Genomic DNA, 21099 nt, shown 5'->3' on the forward strand with positions numbered 1-21099 from the left:
CCCGGCGACGAGCCTGCCCCAGGGGTGGATGCCTCCAAGAGGTAAGGCCAGCCCGAGATGCCGGCCTTGCTGGGCTCTGCCTGCCTTCACCGCCCGGCTTTGGCGCCCACAGCAGCTCCCCCGCGCTTAAACCTTTTCACCCATCTTGGCCGCTGAAAAACGTGGTGGCTTCCTCGCTTTCTGGCTCAAACATGCCCCCTGCAGATAACTGCGGAGCAAAGCTTTGAAATAGCGGGTGGCTCATCCGAAGCCGAGTTCCATCTCTTTCGACTTCCTTCAGGCTTTTTTGCCGTGAGGTCGGAGAAAGAGCAAACTGACAAGAAACCCACGCCTTGTGCCCGCACCTCGCCATGAGGGAGTTAGGAGCCCGCTTCGTTGTCCCCGCCTGAAGCTCGGTACGAGGACAGCGTTAACCGGAGCGCCGAGCTCAGGCGGACTTCACCGGGAGCCCCGGCCCGGTGGTTCGTACATAGCCAGGCCCTCCCTCCCTCCCCCCAGGCCCACGGAGCGGCACCTCCCTCTCTCCCGCTTCCTCCTGCGGGGAAAGCCCGCCGTGGAGATCGGCTGGGGCGGGAGCACCTGCACGGCTACCGCCACCCCTGCACCGCCCCGGCCCGGGCTGCCCCCAACGCGGGGCGACCGCGCGGAACAGTGAGCGGGCTGAGGGCGGGAGGCCGCAGCGGCCCGCAGCCCTGTGCGGGGAGAGGGCATGGCGGCCCCGGGGAGGGCGGAGGCACCTGCCCGCCGGTAGAGGCGAATAACGGGGGAGCGGGAGAGCACACGGGCAAGCGGGGAGCGCCACAGCGAGGCCTGAGGAGGGGGGGCGCCTGCGCGGGGCCTGGCGAGCGGCCGCGCCGCTTCCTCAGCGGCAGGGGCGAGGGGAGGCGGGGCGGGACGCACGGCCAAAGCGGCGAGAGGATGGGGGTACCCTGAGCGGGAGGGGGGAGTGGGGGGAAGAGTAGTGAAGAACGGCCGCGCTCTCCCCCCTCCCTTCCCTTCCTCCCCTCTCGCACCGCAGCGGTAGCGGTTACCTGTGGCGCCGAGCAGAAAGTCCAGGGTGCTGTGCCGCGCTGCTGCCATAGTGAGGTAGAGCCCTGTGCCATGCCTGGAGGAGGCGGCGGCGGCCCGGGGAGCGCGGCGGAGCAGCCTATATGGGAGCGGGGGCTGCAGCGGCGCCGCGGGGGTGGGCGGGCGGGCGCCGCGCTGGGCGGGGCCGGGCCGGCGGGGGCGGGGCGGGGCTGGGCAATGGCGGCGGGGCGGGCGGGAGAGAGGGAAGCGGGAGCGGCGGCTGTGGGGGAGCGGGGCCGGCGGCTGCCGGCGGGGGAACGGGCGCCGCGGGAGGGAGGGTTGGCAGCGGGGGCTGGCGCCGGGGCTGGCTCGGCGGGTCCCCGGCAGCTCCGTGGGGCGGGATGGCGGCCTCCTTCCAGCGCCTCAGCGCTGCGGTTGGTGCTTGCGCTTCCCGGGCCTCCGGCTCCCGCCTCGGGGCCCCAGGGTTGTGATGGTGTGAACGCTCTAAAAACACTCCCCTGAGCCCAGATTTTCTTGGAAGGTTCTATCTACGGCCCCCCCCCCCCCTCCCGGCCTGGTATCCCACCCAGCCTCGCACAGTGTCCTGGTGCTGAGGCCACGGATCAAGTTCCAGCAGCAATGGTGGCCACATGTCACCCACTGACCTTGCCTTTTCCCGCGGCTTCTGAGGGGCCGTCACCAGAGAATCTTAACAACCTTTGATTTAAAGTCGGTTTTTTGTTTTTTTTTTTTCAATATCGATAAAGGGTAACTAAAGTGGTGTGCTGGAGCCAGGTGTAGTTATAAACCCAGAAACGTTTGAGTCGTAGTAGTTGATGGTAGGACTGATGTTTAATTTTGGTTTAATTACTTTTTAGTTTAATTACTACCAGATTTAACAGCTCTTGGTTCCTTGCGTATTTTGCAAGACTGAGATCCAAATTGCAACATACCATGGCATCAGTGATTTCTTGTGATTCCGCAATTAAAAGGGAAAGGATTAGAGGCAATCATGAACACGTAAGTTAACATAGTGCCGCCATTATTTCTGTAAATTGTAAGAACGTTTTTTCAGTGCAAGTTCACAGTATGCCAGTCTTGAAGAGTACAATTCCATGGGCACATCCCGAGCAAAGCAGAAACACTCACTGGAGATGTGCATCCAAAGAGGCACCGACATCTGCAGGTCTGTGTTAACTACACTTTCATCAGCCAGTGTTCATTTCACACAGCTGATCCATGAAAAGCTTTTTTATGAATAGTTGTCTAAACTACAGGGCTTTGCACATTCCCATGCAACATCATTGATCCGGTTCTGGATGTTACAGGGGATTACAAAGTCCTGTTTGGGTGGATTGGGTATCCTCATTGCCATTTCATAAGAAATTCTGCTGTTCTTAGTGCCATTTTTTTCTTTTTTTTTTTAAATACTAAAAAAGCCAGCAGCTTCCTTACTGCTATCTCTGATCTCCCTGCTTTTTTCTTCATGCTCTCCTACATCTCTCACCTTTGCTTGTGGCAGCTGCAGTTGTTACAGTTACCTCATTACATAAAGCAGCTTACTGATTGGGTTTTGCTGTCTTGAACCTCAGTGGCAGCAAGGAACTATCCAAAGCCTTTTGTTCCCTGTGACCTATTACATTATCTTTCCATTGTGGAATAGTTGGAAGAAAATAATAATGATGTTGTCACCTAAGTACTTTCAATTGTATTTGCTTATACGTGCCAGGTGCCTAGCTAAATTATGCTGTTATATACATGTGAGCAGCTTTACTGGATTTACAGGAAAAAAAAAAAAAAAAAAAAAAAAGGAACACCAATTTGTCATGCAGATCTTTTCCTGGCATTAAATGTGCTACTTAGGGCCAACCATTCTGGACTGGCACTTGAAGAGGGGTGGTGTGTCATCTTTTAATTAAATTTGCTATAGAAAAAAGAAACTGAACCATGTCCTTTTCTTCTTTTTGCATGGGAATTTTATGGATTAGCAGTTGCCTTCAGCTGAAGAGCTGAAAAAGCTAATGAATTATTTCAGAGAACAGTATGATGTCTTTCTTTCATAAGATTTGCCTTAAAGGACAGTTATTAGCCATAAATTGCTTTTACAGCTGTTCATTAGTTTAGATGGAGCTGGGAAAGCTGACAAAGCAGCATAAACAAATTCACAAAAGGAATATGGGTGGAAAAGAATAGGTTCCTCTTGGAAACATCATTAGAGCTGTAGGAAAACGTTCAAGAAGAGGAAGAAATCTGCAATATCAACACTTAAGAGTGAAAGTGGACAGTAAATTACATATGGTCTTAGAGAACAGCATAGTAACAAAGCCCACAGAACTTAACCCTCCATGTGAAGCATCCTGTTGCTGAGGAAGGAACTAAGACTTTCTCTATCTCTTTTTTGGCATTGCTGCCCTGTGCATACTGCTTAACTAGGTCATGCCTGGGATATTTTGGGGAATCTTCCTGTTAGGAAATTGCACTGAAGGGAATTTAAAGAAGAGCAATTAAAATAATTAAAGAGATGGAGAGATTGATTTATGAGACAAGATCAAAAGAGATGGAATATTAAAACATTTCACAGATGCTGTGGAGTTTGGATGACATCATATTGTTAAGATTAGCACAGACTATATGGAAAGAGTTTATTCAGTGTAAGATTATGTGCATATTTTGAAACCAGTAGCAACTGCAAAAGTGGCTGCAACAGGGGAAAAAAAGGTTGAGAAACCAGTGTTGGCCAAGGTATGGAAATCTTTGTGCTGAAAAGCAAGGGCAGAGGCCCTACCCTTTACAGGTAGATGGGACAGATTAGATAAAAGACACAGGCTGATGGGAACAATCTTGCAGTGGAAAAAAGTTGAGACAAAGGCCTTGCATGGTATACAAGAACCTGCACTAGGGGGGTGCTTTAGCCTGCATCACTTCTGTTCTCCATGCAGGACCATGATGGGCTGAAATACCAAGTGTTTCAAGTCTTAAAGCTTTCCAAGCAGGCTGTAGTAGTATTTTCAACCATAGGCTCTCACCTGTGGTTCACCTCAGGAATTAAAGTCAACTTTTTCTCATAGACAGCTAAGAAGTTCTTTAACAGAAAGTTTTTTTCTTCATGTTTATGAGCTGTCCGGAAATTCATCAGCTTCAGGTCCTTCTGAGGCCTACCTAGGGTGCACTAGGATTGCTGGATGTTAGGAGACTTTTTTTCCTTGAATGGCTAAATGAGTTTCTAAAGTGATGACACATTGGAGACAGGAGTTCACAGAGGTCATGTTAGCACTTGTTTAGGAATACCTATATCTCTCGTGGCTTTGTCACTCATGAGTAATGTGGTCATCTCACAGTGCTAATCAAACATACCCAGTTCAGATATACACACACACAGAGGTTCTTTCCCCATGCCTGATTCTGCATATTCAAACAGTATTGTTAAACATAATCAGTTTATGCTAAGGAGAAGTGTTTGTACTGTCCAATTAAATAAGCAGGGTAATGTGCAAACATGTAACCCTCTGCTGAAGTGACTGGAAGAAAATTGTACCAAAATGGGAAAAGCAAGGACTGCAAACAAAAAGAGGTTGGAGTTTGATGCAAACACCTGGAAGCAGTTTCAGCACCTTCACTGTTTATGCATCCGAGAGGGACAGGGTTTTTTCCCATATGTATTTTTTTTAACATAGCTTTGGTCCCTTAGTATTTTTTTAATTGATAGAACTCATGGTAAATTTTGAGGGGTAGGACATGAAAGCTAATACTTTATTTTAGAAAAGTATTATGAGGGGAAAATGGGTCTTGGTTGTTATTAGAAAAACATTTGAGGTGAAAATGTGTTACCACAATCATGACTAAATATAAAGTTCACCTCTTTGCTAAACAGTGTGTCTTAGTATATAAGTCAAATTAATGTTTTCTAGAGGTAAACATCTGTTTAATACAGCTAAGAAAGCTAGGTCTAAATATTTTAATGAATTCACTTCTTCAATTTTTATTTCTACTTTTGAGTCTGAGCATGTTACTGTTTACTAAAACAAATACATTTATCTCCCCTTTCTTGGATGCTCACAATCAAACAGGTAGGCTTGCTGGGGCATTGGTCTGGAAACTAAAAAAGATAGCAAACTGTCTCTTCCAAATTAAATTCAGGTACTGTGGAGCCTACATGTTACTGGAAAATTAAAAAATCTCTCACTTTAAAAAACAAGCCTATTGAACTGAACAAGGAAATACATTCAAGTAGATTACAAGATGAGTAAAGATTTTTTTTTCTTTTTTCTTTTTTCTTTTTTTTAAGGAAACAAGGACCCTGGGGAGTCAAATTATATGATAGGATGTAAGGCTTCTCACAGAACAAGAGAACAATTTCAGGAAGTTTTAACGAACTCAGATAAGAGTTAATTGCTTAAATAAGTGCTACCATAAATTACAGCACCTATTATACTCTGCTTTTTGAGATCCCTCAGCTGGATTTTGGCCAGAGTGCTCTGTTTGAACCCTCACGATGGGATTTCTTTTGATCCAAATAGACTCCAATCTGTCTCATTCGTGCAGATGTTTTTTTACCACGGAGGTGAGACCTCAAGTCCAGCAGTCCCTGGATCACTCTACACACCTTCCTGAGGGACATTACTTATGTTATCACACTCACTGTGTTATCACACTTGTGTTATCACACAAACTGTGTGATAACACAGCTTGAAGTGTTTTATCACTTTCAAGCTTTCGAGCTTGAAAGAAGATCTGCACATAATGGCAGCTTTGGAGTTTTTTGAATTTTTTTCCCTGACTGCCAAAATGCCACAGGTCTGACAGTTTCTTTCTGTGTTTCTCCGTAAATGTTTGATTGTACAACAGAATTCCACAGAATCCCAGCTAGGATTTCCTCACCCCCAAACCAAATACAAGGAAAGGCTTAGATGAACACTGCTTACCCACCCTAACCACACTCTTGCCTGTGAACCCATTACATGATGCAGCAAATGGGGGTCCAGCTTTCCTTAACATCTGTGTCATCTTTCAGCACTGCTACATCCTATAACTGGTCCCTTTTGGTGTTTGTAAATAGCCCCTGAGATCACTTTTTATAACTCTTATCAGATGACCTCCCCCACTCCCTTTTCATCCCCAGTCATCATCTGATCCCATAGTCAGCTCATCAGGCGATTCCCAGTCACAGATCAAATGATCATTATCTTGGAGCTTTGTCCACCTTCTTTATCATGCCTGTCATGTAGTCTGGATATACATCTTCAGCCCCTGATTGGGCCTGCTGGTACTAGTCTTCTTTTATGACCTAAGCTAGAGAAGTTACATTAGATATCTGCATCAGCTTGTTAGAATATTTTAACCACACCCAAGTGGTGTGATACAGACCCCAGCTACAGAACAGGACCAGTGGTTCACCATCAAAAAGAACATAACAAAAAAACCCCACAAAAAATACAAAGCATCAGTGCATGAGGAAGCAGTAAAGCAGCTGACCAAAAGAGAGATTAAAAAAAGATAGTGGAAAAGAGGTTTTACCTGTAGTAGAGACCAGCTATACTTACCCTGCTTTATATGCATGCTGTGCAGTACTTTTTCTCATAAAGCTGTTTTAGTTATCTTTTCTAATTCCTTTTTGAGAGATGATGCCTCAATATGCAATCTGTGAGAAACACTGGTAATGATAATGTGAAATTTTTTACGCAGTGGATTCAGGGCTGCTTGCATGAAATGCTGTTGCCACCAAAGTCAAAGACATACTGCTGATTTCGAGGGAGACAGAATTTCAGCCTTTGTCTGGTGCACTGCAGGAATGTTTAGGTTAATACTCTGTTTTTGACATGGTCATCTGACTTTCTAGAGAGAACCGTACAGAATTGCATTCAAAACATAAAACCAGGGAGAATGAGCAAATGCTTCAATACATTCTGATAAAAATGCTTAAATAAATGATGTCATACTAGTTATTATTGAGTCACACACATGCTGTCATAACTCTCTAAGAGGTATTATTTTATGTTCATTAGGTCAGCTTTTTATTATGAACAAAATTACCATCTTGCCTGTCATGAGTGAACATTTGGTTGCAAGTGCAATACAAATTCCAAGGAAAAAGATGGTTTCTTCCTCAAAGGGCTTTCCAGATTAAAGAAAGGTGCCAGTCTAAAAGGCCAAATGGTCACTTCAGAACAGCTGTTCCACATCAGGCTCTCCTGTGAGCACTCTATGTGAAGCTCATCTCATCTAATTTCATCTGTCTATGAACTAGAAGTCTGCATTTGATCTGTGTTCCCAACCAGCAGAGAGCCATCTTGAAGACTTGATTCATCTCACCCTGCAGCAGATGTCTAAAACAGATCAGATAAATTCTGCTCTGCTTCTCTTTGTTGACTATGAACAGTTCAGGTGCATTCCAGTCTGGTGTTCTACATCAACAGAGTGTGTCTCACAGATTAAATTTATTACCTTCTATTCAGAGGTAGATTCTCTCCACATGGAATTAGAGTTGCCATGTGGGGAGTTAAGGAAATTAATTTTCTTCAAAAGTTTGCACCTCAGAAACTTTTGCACAAACTTTTTCATTCATTCTCTATTGTAAATAAGAAAAAAAAGGTGCTTAGGAAAGAGAGAGGAGTTTCTTAGGGAAAAAGAAACACTAAGATGATCATTTTATTGACTGCCATATTTAAGTTTATTAAAGGCATCACAAAAAAAAGCTGGACTTTATGAAGGACTTTGTGGTTATTCACAGGAAGTTCCTCTAAGGCATTCTCAGGTAGCATCTAATTATAAATCTATTTTTAAATGCAAAGTAATTGAATCTAGAGACAAAATCAATAATATAATCCAGTGACTGATTTATAGCTCACCTAAATAATTTCACAGTTAGAACTATGATTAATAGACCAAATTTGGATTGGCAAAAATGTAGTTAATTCTTCAAAACTTATACAAAAATATTAAACCTATTGGTAAGGTAAAATATTAGTGCACTGTAGTCTGATTCCCAAACATCACCAGAACTTAAGTAATAGTTGGCTCTAATTACAGTAAAGTGACCTTTGGAATAAACATAAAAATTTTCAGCCTAAAGGAAACTGTTGTCTTAAATATAAGAAAACCTACATGTCCTTGCAACCAAAAGGTTTGTCATATAATCCATATTGATTGTGGACTTTGGTCTCACTGGAACTATTTCAGTCTTTACTAAAACATTTCAGTTGATGTCTTCTCATTAGAGAATAGGTTGAAAGTAAGAAGACTGGTGTTTTAGTTCTTAAACTATTACTGATTCATCCACCCTGGATAAGTGAGAACCTATGTGGAAAACAGTGGTAAAGTACTTTCTTCCTCTCATGGGTTGTAAACCCATGAGGACAGGAACTGTTTCATCTGTAATGTTTTTAAAAATACAAATTCAGCTGCTGACTATAAATTTCTCTTGGGAACAATTTACTTGATATTTTACATACATTTTTCAGAATACTTGCCTTGTTTTATCCGAATAATTAATCAGGCAGTTTTTATTATTTTCTCCAGTTACTTGACCATTAGATAAATGTTGGAGTTTTTTAATTTCTTTTTTTAGTTTTTTAGTTTTTCTTGATTATTCTGATAGTTTCTGAACTGAAATAACTTCTGATGAACACAAAATAATATGTGTATCTATTGTTAATGATCAAGCAGTTTTTCAAAAGATAACAAGTAGTTTGCTTGGAGGTTTTGGCTACAATACTTACAGAATGAATACTACTGCCAGCAACATTAAACTAGAATACAAGGAAATCAGAAAATTAAACAGATAGGAATAAATACCATATGCAAAATCCAAATGCAACTGGTTTGAGTTTGCTTTTTTTTTTTTTTTTCCCTAGCATCAGTATTCTGGAAGCTTTTCTTCAAAGAGGTGAGAGGGGAAAATTTTGAGAGGCAAGATTTTCAAATATTTAATGGGATTTCTCATGCAAGCTGTAGCTACATATACTGGTAACACCTAAGTACAACTTTTAAAGGCAGGATGTTTGAGTACCATTTCTATTTTGACTTTTAGGCTGAAAATAGTAAGAGTAATGCAGACTTCCAAAATCAGACAGCAAAAGATAATTTGTTATATAGAAATCAAAGAATCATTCATTTCCTCTCTCCAGAAAAAGACAGAAGAAAGAAATTCCCTTTATGAAAGTTACATCAAAGCACAGGCAGTGAAGGTGCCCACTGCTTTGATAAACAAAGCATTGCTCAGCTTCATAAAGAAAGGCTGTTAAATTAAGGATTTCAAATGCGTTTATGCAATAACATGCAATAATATTTCCTTTTTTAAAGTTTATTGATTCAGGGTCTTTCTTTTATAAGTACATGAATCCTGAAAAGAGCACCTAGCTATTCTATATCATCTAAGTCCCCAGTCTCAGCTTTACTAGAATGACTTACAAAATTACAAATGTCCATGAATAGACAGTGCCCTTAGAATTTCTGGTGTGGAAACATTTTAATTTTTCAATTAAATCCTCTGGATTTTTCAATTAAATCTCATGGAAAAGTTGACTTTATCGCCTAAAGCAAATGATGGGTAATTTAATTTGGTCTGGCTGCTAGGATTTCAGTGTTTTGTTGGCAGTGTTACTATGCAGGGTTCAGCCATTAGAAGAAAAAATGTGTTGTCATACCTGCAGGGTATTAGAAATCATGGTTAGGTTTCTCTTCTGATCTAGGCAGTGATATGGTGGCATTGAGTTTGTACTCTGATGAATTCAAACAACTGCTCTGTTCTGAGTGTTCATTTCTTCCTTCTCTTTCTGTTTTGCCTTGCTTTCAAGGGCTACATCTATCATAGGCTACAATACTGTATCTCCTTGTGCCAAAAGAGCTCATGTCAGTGCCTTGCCAATGCCAAGTGATATTGACTCAAAAAGACATTTGAGAAAGCTGAAATGAAACTTCTGGATTATATTGTCTTTTTGATTCCTGTTTTAAAGTATACACTATTGTATTTCCTTTCATCACATACTCAAACCAGCACAGGCCCATAAAATTATAAACAATACTGGATTGCCAACCCTTAACTTTTGCTGTTTGCTTAGGGAGTGTGTGAGACCTGATCTGAAAGTATATTAATTCTACTTTTTTTTTTTTTTTTTTTTTTTTTTTTGACCAACATATGATTAATACCAGATTTTGCAATAAAAATTGTTCAGGAAAAGACAAGATACATCTTCTGTGTGAAAACCACTTTTGACTATGTCAAACAAAGCCATAAAACTTAACTTTAGCCAATATGTCATTGTAGAATTTTTGGAACAAAATTATGCAGTTGCCTGACTCTATTCTTTCAGAAATACTTTCTACAGATTTTATCCCACTCTGACATGGTTACACTATGCCACTGAGAGCCACTGACACAAGGAGCCCAGGGCTTTCCTGGAAGATGAATCCTATTACCCTTAGTCTTATGTAAGCTGGACTTACCCTGGAGCCTTTTCTGCCCCCAGCACCCTGTGTAGAAGCAGTGCACAGCTCTGCTTTCCCACACACTCTCCTGCACTTCAAACTATCCAGTTGGATTAAAAGACCTGACCCTAAGAGGTAAAAGCTTATCCTGTCTTAAACCAGACGTGAATAATGATGTCAGAGCTCCTCACACCTCTCTGAGCTGCAGAATGTGCCAGGGGAGGTTCAGGTTGGACATTAGAAAGAACTTATTTACGGAGAGGCTGATCAAACACTGGAATGGGCTGCCCAGGGAAGTAGTGGAGTCTCCATCCCTGGAGATATTTAAAAAGAGACTGGATGTGGCACTCAGTGCCATGGTCTGGTAACCGCAGCGATAGTGGTTCAAGGGTTGGACTTGATGATCTCAGAGGTTCCTTCCAACCCAGCCAATTCTGTGATTTTATGTTACTTGCTGCAGCACTTTCTGATGGGATTGAAACAACCTCCATGGGTTCAAACATGGAGGAGCCACAGCAGAGCTGCAGGAGGAAGTCTGAATGGTTGAAGGAAATACTTGTAAGCACCTTGCTTAGCTAAAGTATTTATCTTCCCTGAAAATATATGGTCTTGTCAGCAGTCCTGCTGTTGGATTCCTCTTTCCAGTTATGAGACCACATGATTATGATTTCACAGGTTAAACCTAAGCAACACCCTAATTTTCTTAAATTTCTTGACAAGACACCAAATCTGTTGTTACTAAACATATTGGACTGTTTAAACTACCAACCACTTGGCAACAAAATGGCCTTTCAATGAGTCTTATTATCCTATTGTTTTTCTTTCATGGCTAATGTCCAGCTAAAAATACATTTTTTAGGATTTTGTATGTGTTTTGTTTCAAACAAAGATGGTACTTTTTGATGGGAAGAAGACTCTAGTTTACTGCTTGTAGGCAATATTTCCAGTCAATTTATATGTGTTGGTAGCATTAGATTTAAGCATTAGCTTTACTAATTTCTGTTAGTAAGCCTCACTTCCACCTTGATAATAATCCATGAACCTAACTTCAAGGGACAGCACATCTTATGCAGAGATGTTATTGGCAGACTAGTTCCATTCATATGGCATACATCATGCATGGAATATTTCACTGCCTGGATTACATGCATTCTGTCTGAACGCTGAACCCAAATAACACATTTACAGTGTATATTTCTAAAGTACAGCAGCTGTTCAGAGCTCTGCTTATAAACTGTTTAGGAGTAAAATGTCTCGTAAATGGTTCTGTCCATAAAAGCGAGAATTCTCACTTCCGATGTAACAGTGAAATGCACACATTTATTTGCAAATCAGGCTCTGGACTGGTTTTATCAATCCTAAAAACCAGCTGAATCAATGAAATGTTATCTCTTCAGCTGGCTTTCAGTCAAGCCCACAATCACTTTTCCCTGTATGCCTTGAATGTTTAATTAGTAAACACTGCAGGGAAATATTTAACTGCAAACAAAAGTCTATCATCACTGCTATGTTATAAACACACGGGGAAATTCCTATTTAATTTTCTGAAATTGCTTGCTTACGGCACTAAATATGTGGGATTAAACTGACTTTAAGAAATGCAAACTGAGAAGCAGTAAAATGGTTTTGGCTGTTTGCTGCCCCTGTAGGATTTGCAGATATGCTATCATGCAGCATTTCAGTCATGGCAGGAATGAACTGGAAATTGCTTGAGAAGAGGTGGTGGGTAGGTAAAGGGTTGCTATAAAACCTTAAACCTCCCCTACGGTCATATTGCAAGCTGCTTGAAATAACAAATGTTAAAAACAAGTAATGCAACCCTGGTGTAAATACAAAAGTGCTGTCTAATTATCAAGACAGGGAGAGAGACAAAAATGATGAAGTACCTCTAAATGAAGAAGAAGTAATGGCTTTTTATATGATCTTTCCTTAATTTTTACATCCCTTGTACAATTCCAGGTCCCAGTCATCTCTCCCTTTCCTCCTCTGAGCATCCCATCTTCTCAGTTCCATTCTTTCTTCTTTCTTTTGCGTGATCATCACTTAACATAAGTGGAGCTTTCTCTATCTTCCTGTGCAAACTGAACAATCCCTTGCCCAACCTGTTCTGAATAAAGCACTGTTTGTTTTCAGACCTTTCTTCCTTTCTTCTTCTTTTCCTAAGCCATACTTTATTCTGTTTGATACTGGTCATTTGCATGCCCTCCTGCTGCAAGTCCTTTGTATGATGTTCACTCCATCTTGAATGAATTAGTTCTCAAAATGCACTCTGCTGTTTGGGTTTGGAGTGTGTGGCAGAGATCATGTTTAAGAGCTAGTAGCTCTTTTCTGAAAGCCAGACTTTCCAATGCACACTACTCTCAAACTGTCTTTGTACCTGGAGGTACAACTCTCCAAGATGAATTAATCATCACATCACTGTACTCAGAAAATGGAGTTTCTGCCAAGAGATTTTAAGATCCAAGTATTGACAATGAAAGGGATCAACAAACCATAAAAAACATTATTGCTCCTCTTTTACAGTGGCTGAGCTGGAAGCTTAATTCAAACGTTGCAAAACTTGGTGTGATTTGTTAATGGTGGAAATATTCTGTGACATGGACTGTCGTCTCCCTGGCTCTCCTAGAAGCCAAACTTACCCAAGGCAGACATGGAGATTTTCTCAGCATCTGCTGTAGTTACTTGGTGTCACAATTAAGGTGCTGCTGATTTTGATGACAGCCGTATGGCAGACTTTACTGTGAAATGCAATCAACCAGTAGAAACTGGTTCAAGGGCACTAAAACAGGCTGCTGTTATTTCAGCTGTCCAGGAAGCCAGTGTGATTGTATGTAACAACATGGTCAGTGCCCTTATGGGCAAACTTTTTCAGTTTTTCCAACATTTTTCTTTTTTCTTTCAGTGAGAAGTAAATTACAGATGTTCAAAGGTATAAACAAATGATAAGACATAGTAAGCAATGTTTTTGTGTGTGACTTGGCTCTTTTTAAAGGATTTGATTTTATGCTCTGTTGCACTGAAAAAGTAAATCCTTTAGAATGTAAATCTTAAAAACATAGCCAGATTCAGTAGCTACTCCCCAGAATCTTGGCCACATCTTTCCATCATGCATATAATGCTTATTTGAAGTAAAAGCTGCTTTCTTCCTAAAGCAAATTACCCTTCAACATGAATACAGTTTTTACCCTGACATCTCTGATGCCCTCAAGGAAGATAAAGCATTAAGCAATGGATTGTATGAAAGTATATAGCTTGGTATGTATAACTTGCTACTAAACCCTGGCCAGAAATGCTGCCTTTTAAATAGGTGCCACAGCTGGCAAATGGAGCACTTAGGTGAATATAGAATTTATAGAATTCTATAAACAGTCCTTCTCAGCCATATCAGCACAGTAATTTCTTTTAGAGTTGTAAAGAGCAGAAAGGTTGACAAACCTATTTTGTAATTAAGTCCTCAGCTAATTCAAGAGTAAAACAGACAGATGCTTCCCTCCTCCTTTCCTTCTCCCTGACTGCACAGAAATGCTGAGAAATTCTCACTTTTTCATTTAGGAAACATGTTTTTACTGACACAACAAAGGCAGGCAGATACTAATAACTACAAACTGGCTCTGTAGTTGTTAGTGAGAAGGTGAAATCAAGATGGGGAGGTGAGGAAGATGCTGAGAATCACTGCCTTTAGGCATATGTTTATTTCTAGCTAAGGTGATTAACTAAAACACTATCTTAATCACTAATATTTTTAAGTGTTGTCTCTGCTGACTCATTTTATTGTAATTTTTCCTTTAAAAGAAAGAAGAGATTGATAATGCCAGATACCTAGCAATTACAAATTGCTAATCATCATGTTTTATTGATCTTAATGACACGTACGTATATAAAAAGTGATAATCACTACTAGACTAAAATATTTTTAGATCTGGACTGAAATGGTTACAATTTTTAGAACTTGATCTAAACAAATAGAGACCTTTTGATAAGGGCCATGGCCCAGAAGCCAGTGTTTATTCATGCAGACCTTTTTTTTCATTAATGTGCTGTGGACCAAAGAAGGAAAGAAGAAAGAAGGCACTGTCATACTCACTGGTTTCAAGTTATATGGCAATTTTGGGGTTACTGCAGTATCCTGTAACACTACCCTGTTATGCTATATACAGAGAATATCTAGGTACTCTAAGCAATCCTGTTTATTAATATCTTCCTTCTTTAACATGGCCATGGAGCTGTGCTCAGGCTGTGCACATAGTCTGCTTCTGTAATATGGTGGGTGAGAAAGCAGCCCCACAGCACAATGGGTCCTGTGATGGGTATTTGTGGTGGTACCTCTTTCTTTATTGACTTAGAATCATAGAATCAGCTGGGTTGGAAGGGACCTCAGAGATCATCAAGTCCAGCTCTTGATCCACTACCGCTGCAGTTACCAGCCCATGGCACTGAGTGCCACATCCAGTCTCTTTTGAAATATCTCCAGGGATGGAGAATCCACTACTTCCCTGGGCAGCCCATTCCAATGCCTGATCACCCTCTCGGTAAAGAAATTCTTTCTAATATACAACCTAAACTTCCCCTGGCACAACTTGAGACCGTGCCCTCTTGTCTTGCTGAGAGTTGCCTGGGAAAAGAGACCAACCCCCCCCCTGGCTACACCCTCCTTTCAGGGAGTTGTAGAGAGTGATGAGGTCTCCTCTGAGCCTCCTCTTCTCCAGGCTGAACACCCCCAGCTCCCTCAGCCTCTTTTCATAGGATCTGTGCTCGAGTCCCTTCACCAGCCTAGTTGCCCTCCTTTGGACCCACTCCAGGACCTCAATCTCCTTCCTGAACTGAGGGCTTCAGACAATCCAAAAGCCTAAAGCAAGCGACTCAGGCCAGGTGGGGATGAACTCCTGAATTCTTCCTCTCATAGCAGCACCCTGTTCAATAGACCAGCAGCCTTGAAAGCTTGTTACAGTTCAAAACAGAGAAAATGTGGATGCCACTGGATTGCCACACCCTTTTCCAATAATTTTTGCATAACTTTTATGAGGTGTGCTCAGAAGAATGGGCTTATCTCTCACACTGTGCAAGTAAGGAGCTTTGCAAAATGCATTAAGTGTAGCAAGGGAAACCTTTTGCTTTGTTGGAGATGCAGCAGAGATGAGCGCACCCTCAATGAGTTTGCTGGAGACACTGAGCTGTGTGGTGTGTTTTAAAACACTGGAGGCAAGGGATGACATCCAGAGGGACATTGACAGACTTGAGAGGTGGGCCCATGACAACCTCATGAAGTTCAAGAAGGCCAAGTGCAAGGTCCTGCACCTCTGCCAGGGCAATTCCAAGCACAAATACAGGTTGGGCAGAGATTGGATTGCGAACAGCCCTGGGGAAGACTTGGGGGTGTTGGTTGATGAGAAGATGTTGGCTCAACATGAGCCAGCAATGGGCACTTGCAGCCCAAAAAGCCAACCATGTTAGAGACTGATGTGGCACCCAGTGCCATGGTCTGGTAACCACAGTGGTAGTGGATCAAGGGCTGGACTTGATGGTCTCAGAGGTCCTTTCCAACCCAGATGATTCTATGATTCTATGCTATCCTAGTCTTCATCAAAAGAAATGTGACTCTTTTGAGTGATTCTACCCCCTTGCTTTACTCTTGTGAGTCTCCACCTACAGTACTGTGTCCAATTCTGGAGCCCCCAAAACAGAAGGACATGGAGCACTCGGAATGAGTCCAAAGCAGGGCCATGAAGATGAGTAGAGTGCATGAGCAGCTCTCTTATGAGAACAGGCTGAGGAAGCTGGGGTTGTTCAGCCTGGAGAAGAGAAGGCTCCAGGGAGAACTTGTAGCAGCCTTTCAGTACCTGAAGAGGCTGCAGGAAAGCTGAGCTGTGGCTTTTTACAAGGGCATGTAATGATAGGACGGGGCTGGAACAAGTTGCCCAGGGAAATTGTGGATGCCTCATCCCTGGCAGTGTTCAAGGCCAGGTTGGATGGGGCCTTGAGCAACCTGGTCTAGTGGGTGGCATCCCTGCCCATGGAGGGGTGTGTGAACTAGATTATCTTTAAGGTCCATTCCAACCCAAACCATTCTATGGTGATTATGATTCATTCTGCAGAATGAAGAAACTGGGGTAATGAAGCTGTTTTCCTGCCTCAGCGGGTCCAGTTATGTCACTGTTCTTTAGGCTGTGTAATCTCATTCCACTATTACCTTAATATTTGATATTCCAGCTCTATACAGGGGCAGGATGTTTCCTGCTGACATCAGTGTAGCCATATTGTATTTTGGTGAATAAGGATGGAAGGAAGAAGTCCTTTATATTTTCATTGTGATAACAGCCTTTTTAACCATGTGTAATGTGGCTCTGTTTTCATGTGAACATCACATTCAAGGATTACTTTATGGGCTCAGTTTAATTTAGATCTAAAATTTTCTGTTATAAGGTTTAACCATCTTGCTGCAGTGGTAAGTTTCATAGGACAGCCTTCCAAAACCTGGGATGTACCAGTAGAAATTTCTAACTTCAGATGTCTGACTGGCTATTAGTTTAAGCTGTTTTGAAGACAGATGACTTTCTTTACAGCTGGAGAACAGCAAGCTTTTATCAGAAACAAGCTTACCACAGTTTATTCTTAATGATACATCAAGGTCAAACATTTGGAACAGCTGAAGAGCATACAGACCATTTCAAAGCTCTTTTGTTAATAAGCTTCCATGGACAAAACTGCACTCTTCCCAGGCTGAAAATAAAGTTAGTTTTATTTTTTTTTAAAACACAGAAAAGATATTTCAGCAAATACTGTTGAAAAGCAGGAAAGCCATTTGATTATTAAAGCACTTCCACTCTTTAAAATAATAGTAGTTTTTTTATTTCCCTAAAGCTTAAAATTGACAGTATCTCTTTAATATTCCTCTCCAGCAGGAAAATACCTCAGTCTTACATGGTTTGTGCGTATCTGTAGAGGAAGCATCCCCACACAGACTGCTGCATGATATTCAAATTAATGGATACCAAAGTCCTTATGCTCCAAAACAAATATGGTAAAGATTAAAAAGCCCCAGGAACCAGGAGACACAATCTAAAACATTCCTGGAAACACTGTAGCTCTGTCATGGAGGTCAGGCCGAGACCTTGGATTCACCTATGGTATTAGATAAACAATCTGGACAGTAGTTCACTAAACAGACATTGGATTCCATCCAGAACACGGTATCCTGCTCCCGCCAGTGCACACAGCATTTTCAAAGACAGAAGTAACTCCTCTGCACTTTGTGGGATGCTTGATTTAAAACTTCCATGCTGAGAAAAAGTGCTCGACTGAACCCCTCAGGCGATAGGAACAGCATGTGCCACTGCCAGACCCCAGGCTGAGCCTTCCTGCTCTGGCAGAGCTGGACATGTGCAGCAGAAAACCTCTCAGGTATTTCGAGTGAAAACCTGAGCTAGTTCTGGAGACTTATTTACCTCAGGGGAAGCAAGGTTCTAAATGTAGGGCTTAGGGAGCTCCACTGGCCTCAGTCCCTTGTCAGGACAGTATGTCCCTCACTGAGCCCTGACAGCCAGCTGCAGGTCACACGTGGAAGATGTATCCTGCCCATGGTCTCACCTCCTAGGTCCATACAGAATCTCCAAACCACTTTTCTTCACTGGAAGATCTTACTTGTGGATCTGACAACATCATTTCAATGATGTTGTCATTTTTACAGACTCTATGAGGAGAGGCTGAGGGAGCTGGGGCTGTTCAGCCTGGTGGAGGCTCAGAGGAGACCTCATCACTCTACTCAGGGTGTAGCCAGGGGGGAGTTGGTCTCTTTTCCCAGGCAACTCTCAGCAAGACAAGAGGGCATGGTCCTAAGTTGTGCCAGGGGAAGTTTAGGTTGTATATTAGAAAGAACTTATTTATAGAGAGAGTGATCAGACATTGGAATGGGCTGCCCAGGGAAGTAGTGGATTCTCCATCCCTGGAGATATTTAAAAAGAGACTGGATGTGGCACTCAGTGCCATGGTCTGGTAACTGCAGCGGTAGTGGATCAAGGGTTGGACTTGATGATCTCAGAGGTCCCTTCCAACCCAGCCGATTCTATGATTCTATGAATGTCCTTCCCTGCAGCTACAGCCTGTGCATTTCACAGCTTTCTAAGGACACCAAGAATATTTTTATCTAACCTGATGCTAGTTCAGGTCACTGGAAGTTAACCAAGTACTTACCAAATTAGCATCTGTGTATACACACAAAGCCGTGGCAAAAGAAAAGAGGTTTACTTTTCATTTCAAAACATCCTTTTGATCTTGAAGAGGGCCTTTATTTAAGGGCCATTCTTTTCAAGTTATATACTTATTTATTTATAATTATAAACATTATTAATTTTTAAACCCACATGGACATTCATTTTCTCTTCTATTTTTGCTATTTTACATCAGAGCATGACAAGCTTGGTTTCATAACTCTTTAATCAGCTACATTCGCTATCTAGATTTCTAAGAACAGAGTGATTTATCACATTTAGTATCACACGTAAGATCACGGTATTAAACTGTGAATTTTTTAAACAGTTGAATTTTTACACCACCATTTGCACATACTGGAAGTGAGCCCCTCGATGGTTCTTTTCAGAATTGCTCTTGGTATTTTCATGTCAAGATTAAAAATAAAGGTTAAAAAAATTATGTGCTTTCCAGTTAAATAAAGCCTCAAGTGAACAACAGATTTCTGCACTTCTATGAAAACATACTGCTTGATAATATGCTAACATATCTATTCCAGTAATATTTTAACTTCTAGTTCAATTATATTCAATCACAGTTCAATTCATATGCAGAGGCCAGTTAGGGTAACTACTGAAGTGCTCTCCCTAAGAGCAACTGAAGATAAATGCTGGCAAAAATAAGCAGGGCCTTCACAAATGATTAATAACATACTTGCACCAGCCCAGTAAATGAAAAACAGTGTGTTTTTTCTAGTTGTAAAAAGCATACAAGTTCTGATCTGTTCATTTTTTCCTTCAGCGCTGTAGCATGTTGAGCACTGCAAGCACCTCACAAAACATTTCCAGGGAATAAATTCAGCCATCTAATTAAACGTGGTAAACAGTTGCAGTGAAAAAAAAAAAAGTTGTTGGTATAACCAGTGGTAAGTACCCAGAAATTTGTGGTTTAAAATGCATGTTCATAATCTGGCTTTGTTGATTTTGCAGCGATGATAGATACAGGTGGTTTGGCCCAGTTTGTGCTTGTTATTTAAATAGCTGCAGGAATGAAAACAGAGCCAAGGGGCAAAACATTATGAAAATGGATGGATTTATTTTTCTTAATTGCATCTGTGAGGTCAAGTCATGCTTGAAGAGGGAATGTAGAAGCAGGAGAAAAATTCTGACTTTGCATCCAGAAAACTAACTGAAAATAAGATCTGAGCTGATCCTTAAACACTAAGAGAGAGAACTCTGAGGTCTAAATGCCCTTAGCTGATACCCAGGACAGGCTTCTATTTATTGCCTCTCTGATCTTACTATATGGGATGTTTTTACCAATGATGGAAATATGCTAATTTTGTTTGCAGGTCAGCTCTACAAATACTTCATGGAAAAGGTAATAAAAATGCTCATCATGGAGTTAATAAACAGCACACATCTCCACTTGTAAAGCTCTCTGATTTCAAGATTCTGTAAATGAACAAACCACCTCTCTCTATTTTCCCTGATTTTATCCTAACTGTATGTCTCACCACTCCTTTTCTCCTGTAAGGAATAAAAGAGCCCAGTGCACAACTGGGGCAGTTGGCCAAGATGATCATAAACCCCTCACCCAGCCTCCTTTCCACCTGGTGCCTCTTCGTCCCTTCCTGTAAATCTGTACACTGCTGTTACCACCACTCCACAAATGGAAACAGAAAGTGTTTTCCTTACAAGCCTTCCTTTTTCTTGCTGCAGACAAGGCAGCAATACTCCTTCCTGCTGCTTTGCAGACCTGAAGTCCAAAGCAGGATGAGAATGTGTGGCTTCTGCTAGCTTAACTTCTCTAAAACAGCCTGTACAGAACAATTATGTACAAAAGCTTAGAGGTACTTTTATGTCAAAACTCACTCAGAAAACCTCATCTTCCACTGTAATTCACGAGTGCGAAAGAAAAGAAATGCAAGGAAAGAAAAGGAGTCAGTGTGGCTTAACTTGTTGCCCACATATAAGCATATGGCATGATAAAGAATGCCCTCAGGTACCCCTCCTCATATACAGCTGCTGGTCCAGAATGTCTTTGATCTCTTGCAGGGCCTCACTCACATCTGCCAGCCCCATGTGTAGGTCTTGGAAACTCTAAGACCTAAACCAGCAGGAGACAAATGGAAACAAGTGTGGGATGAGTTTCAGAACGTTGTTCCAAGTCAGGTTATTAACCCAAGAACACCTTAGGATATCTCAGACCGCACCAGATGTCTATGTGTGAATCAAATTCAGTAAGCTTAGAGGAATTTTAATAAAGATTCTTGCAGACCTGTGAAAGGGAAAAAGATACAACGGCTTTCATAATACCACAGCAAGTAAAAAAGGATGACATTTAACCAAAAAGGGAAAGGATTTGGTGTGAAAGATTCCTTTCAGGAGAAATGAAAAAGGATGTATGGCCATATGTTTTCAAGACAGTCAGCAGTGGCTCTTATAGTATTCAGCCACTACTGTATTTGCAAAGAACTATGAA

General features: G+C 41.7%; 2 protein-coding genes across 2 annotated transcripts in view; both read right to left on the reverse strand.

The window, feature by feature from the left end:
- The window catches only part of SMS (spermine synthase), a 47989-nt gene extending 46781 nt beyond the window's left edge, over positions 1-1208 (reverse strand). Inside the window, exon 1 of the mRNA XM_030465375.1 lies at positions 1032-1208. Within this exon, the coding sequence (XP_030321235.1) occupies positions 1032-1080 (49 nt within the window). The 5' untranslated portion in view covers positions 1081-1208. The remainder of the gene's footprint in view (positions 1-1031) is intronic.
- A 19441-nt stretch (positions 1209-20649) lies between these two features.
- Positions 20650-21099, reverse strand: part of MBTPS2 (membrane bound transcription factor peptidase, site 2) — a 40571-nt gene continuing 40121 nt past the window's right edge. Inside the window, exon 10 of the mRNA XM_030463104.1 lies at positions 20650-20724. Coding sequence (XP_030318964.1) covers positions 20681-20724 — 44 coding nt within the window. The 3' untranslated portion in view covers positions 20650-20680. The remainder of the gene's footprint in view (positions 20725-21099) is intronic.

The sequence above is a fragment of the Calypte anna genome, chromosome 1 (assembly GCF_003957555.1).
Source record: "Calypte anna isolate BGI_N300 chromosome 1, bCalAnn1_v1.p, whole genome shotgun sequence".
Taxonomy (NCBI): Eukaryota; Metazoa; Chordata; class Aves; order Apodiformes; family Trochilidae; genus Calypte; species Calypte anna.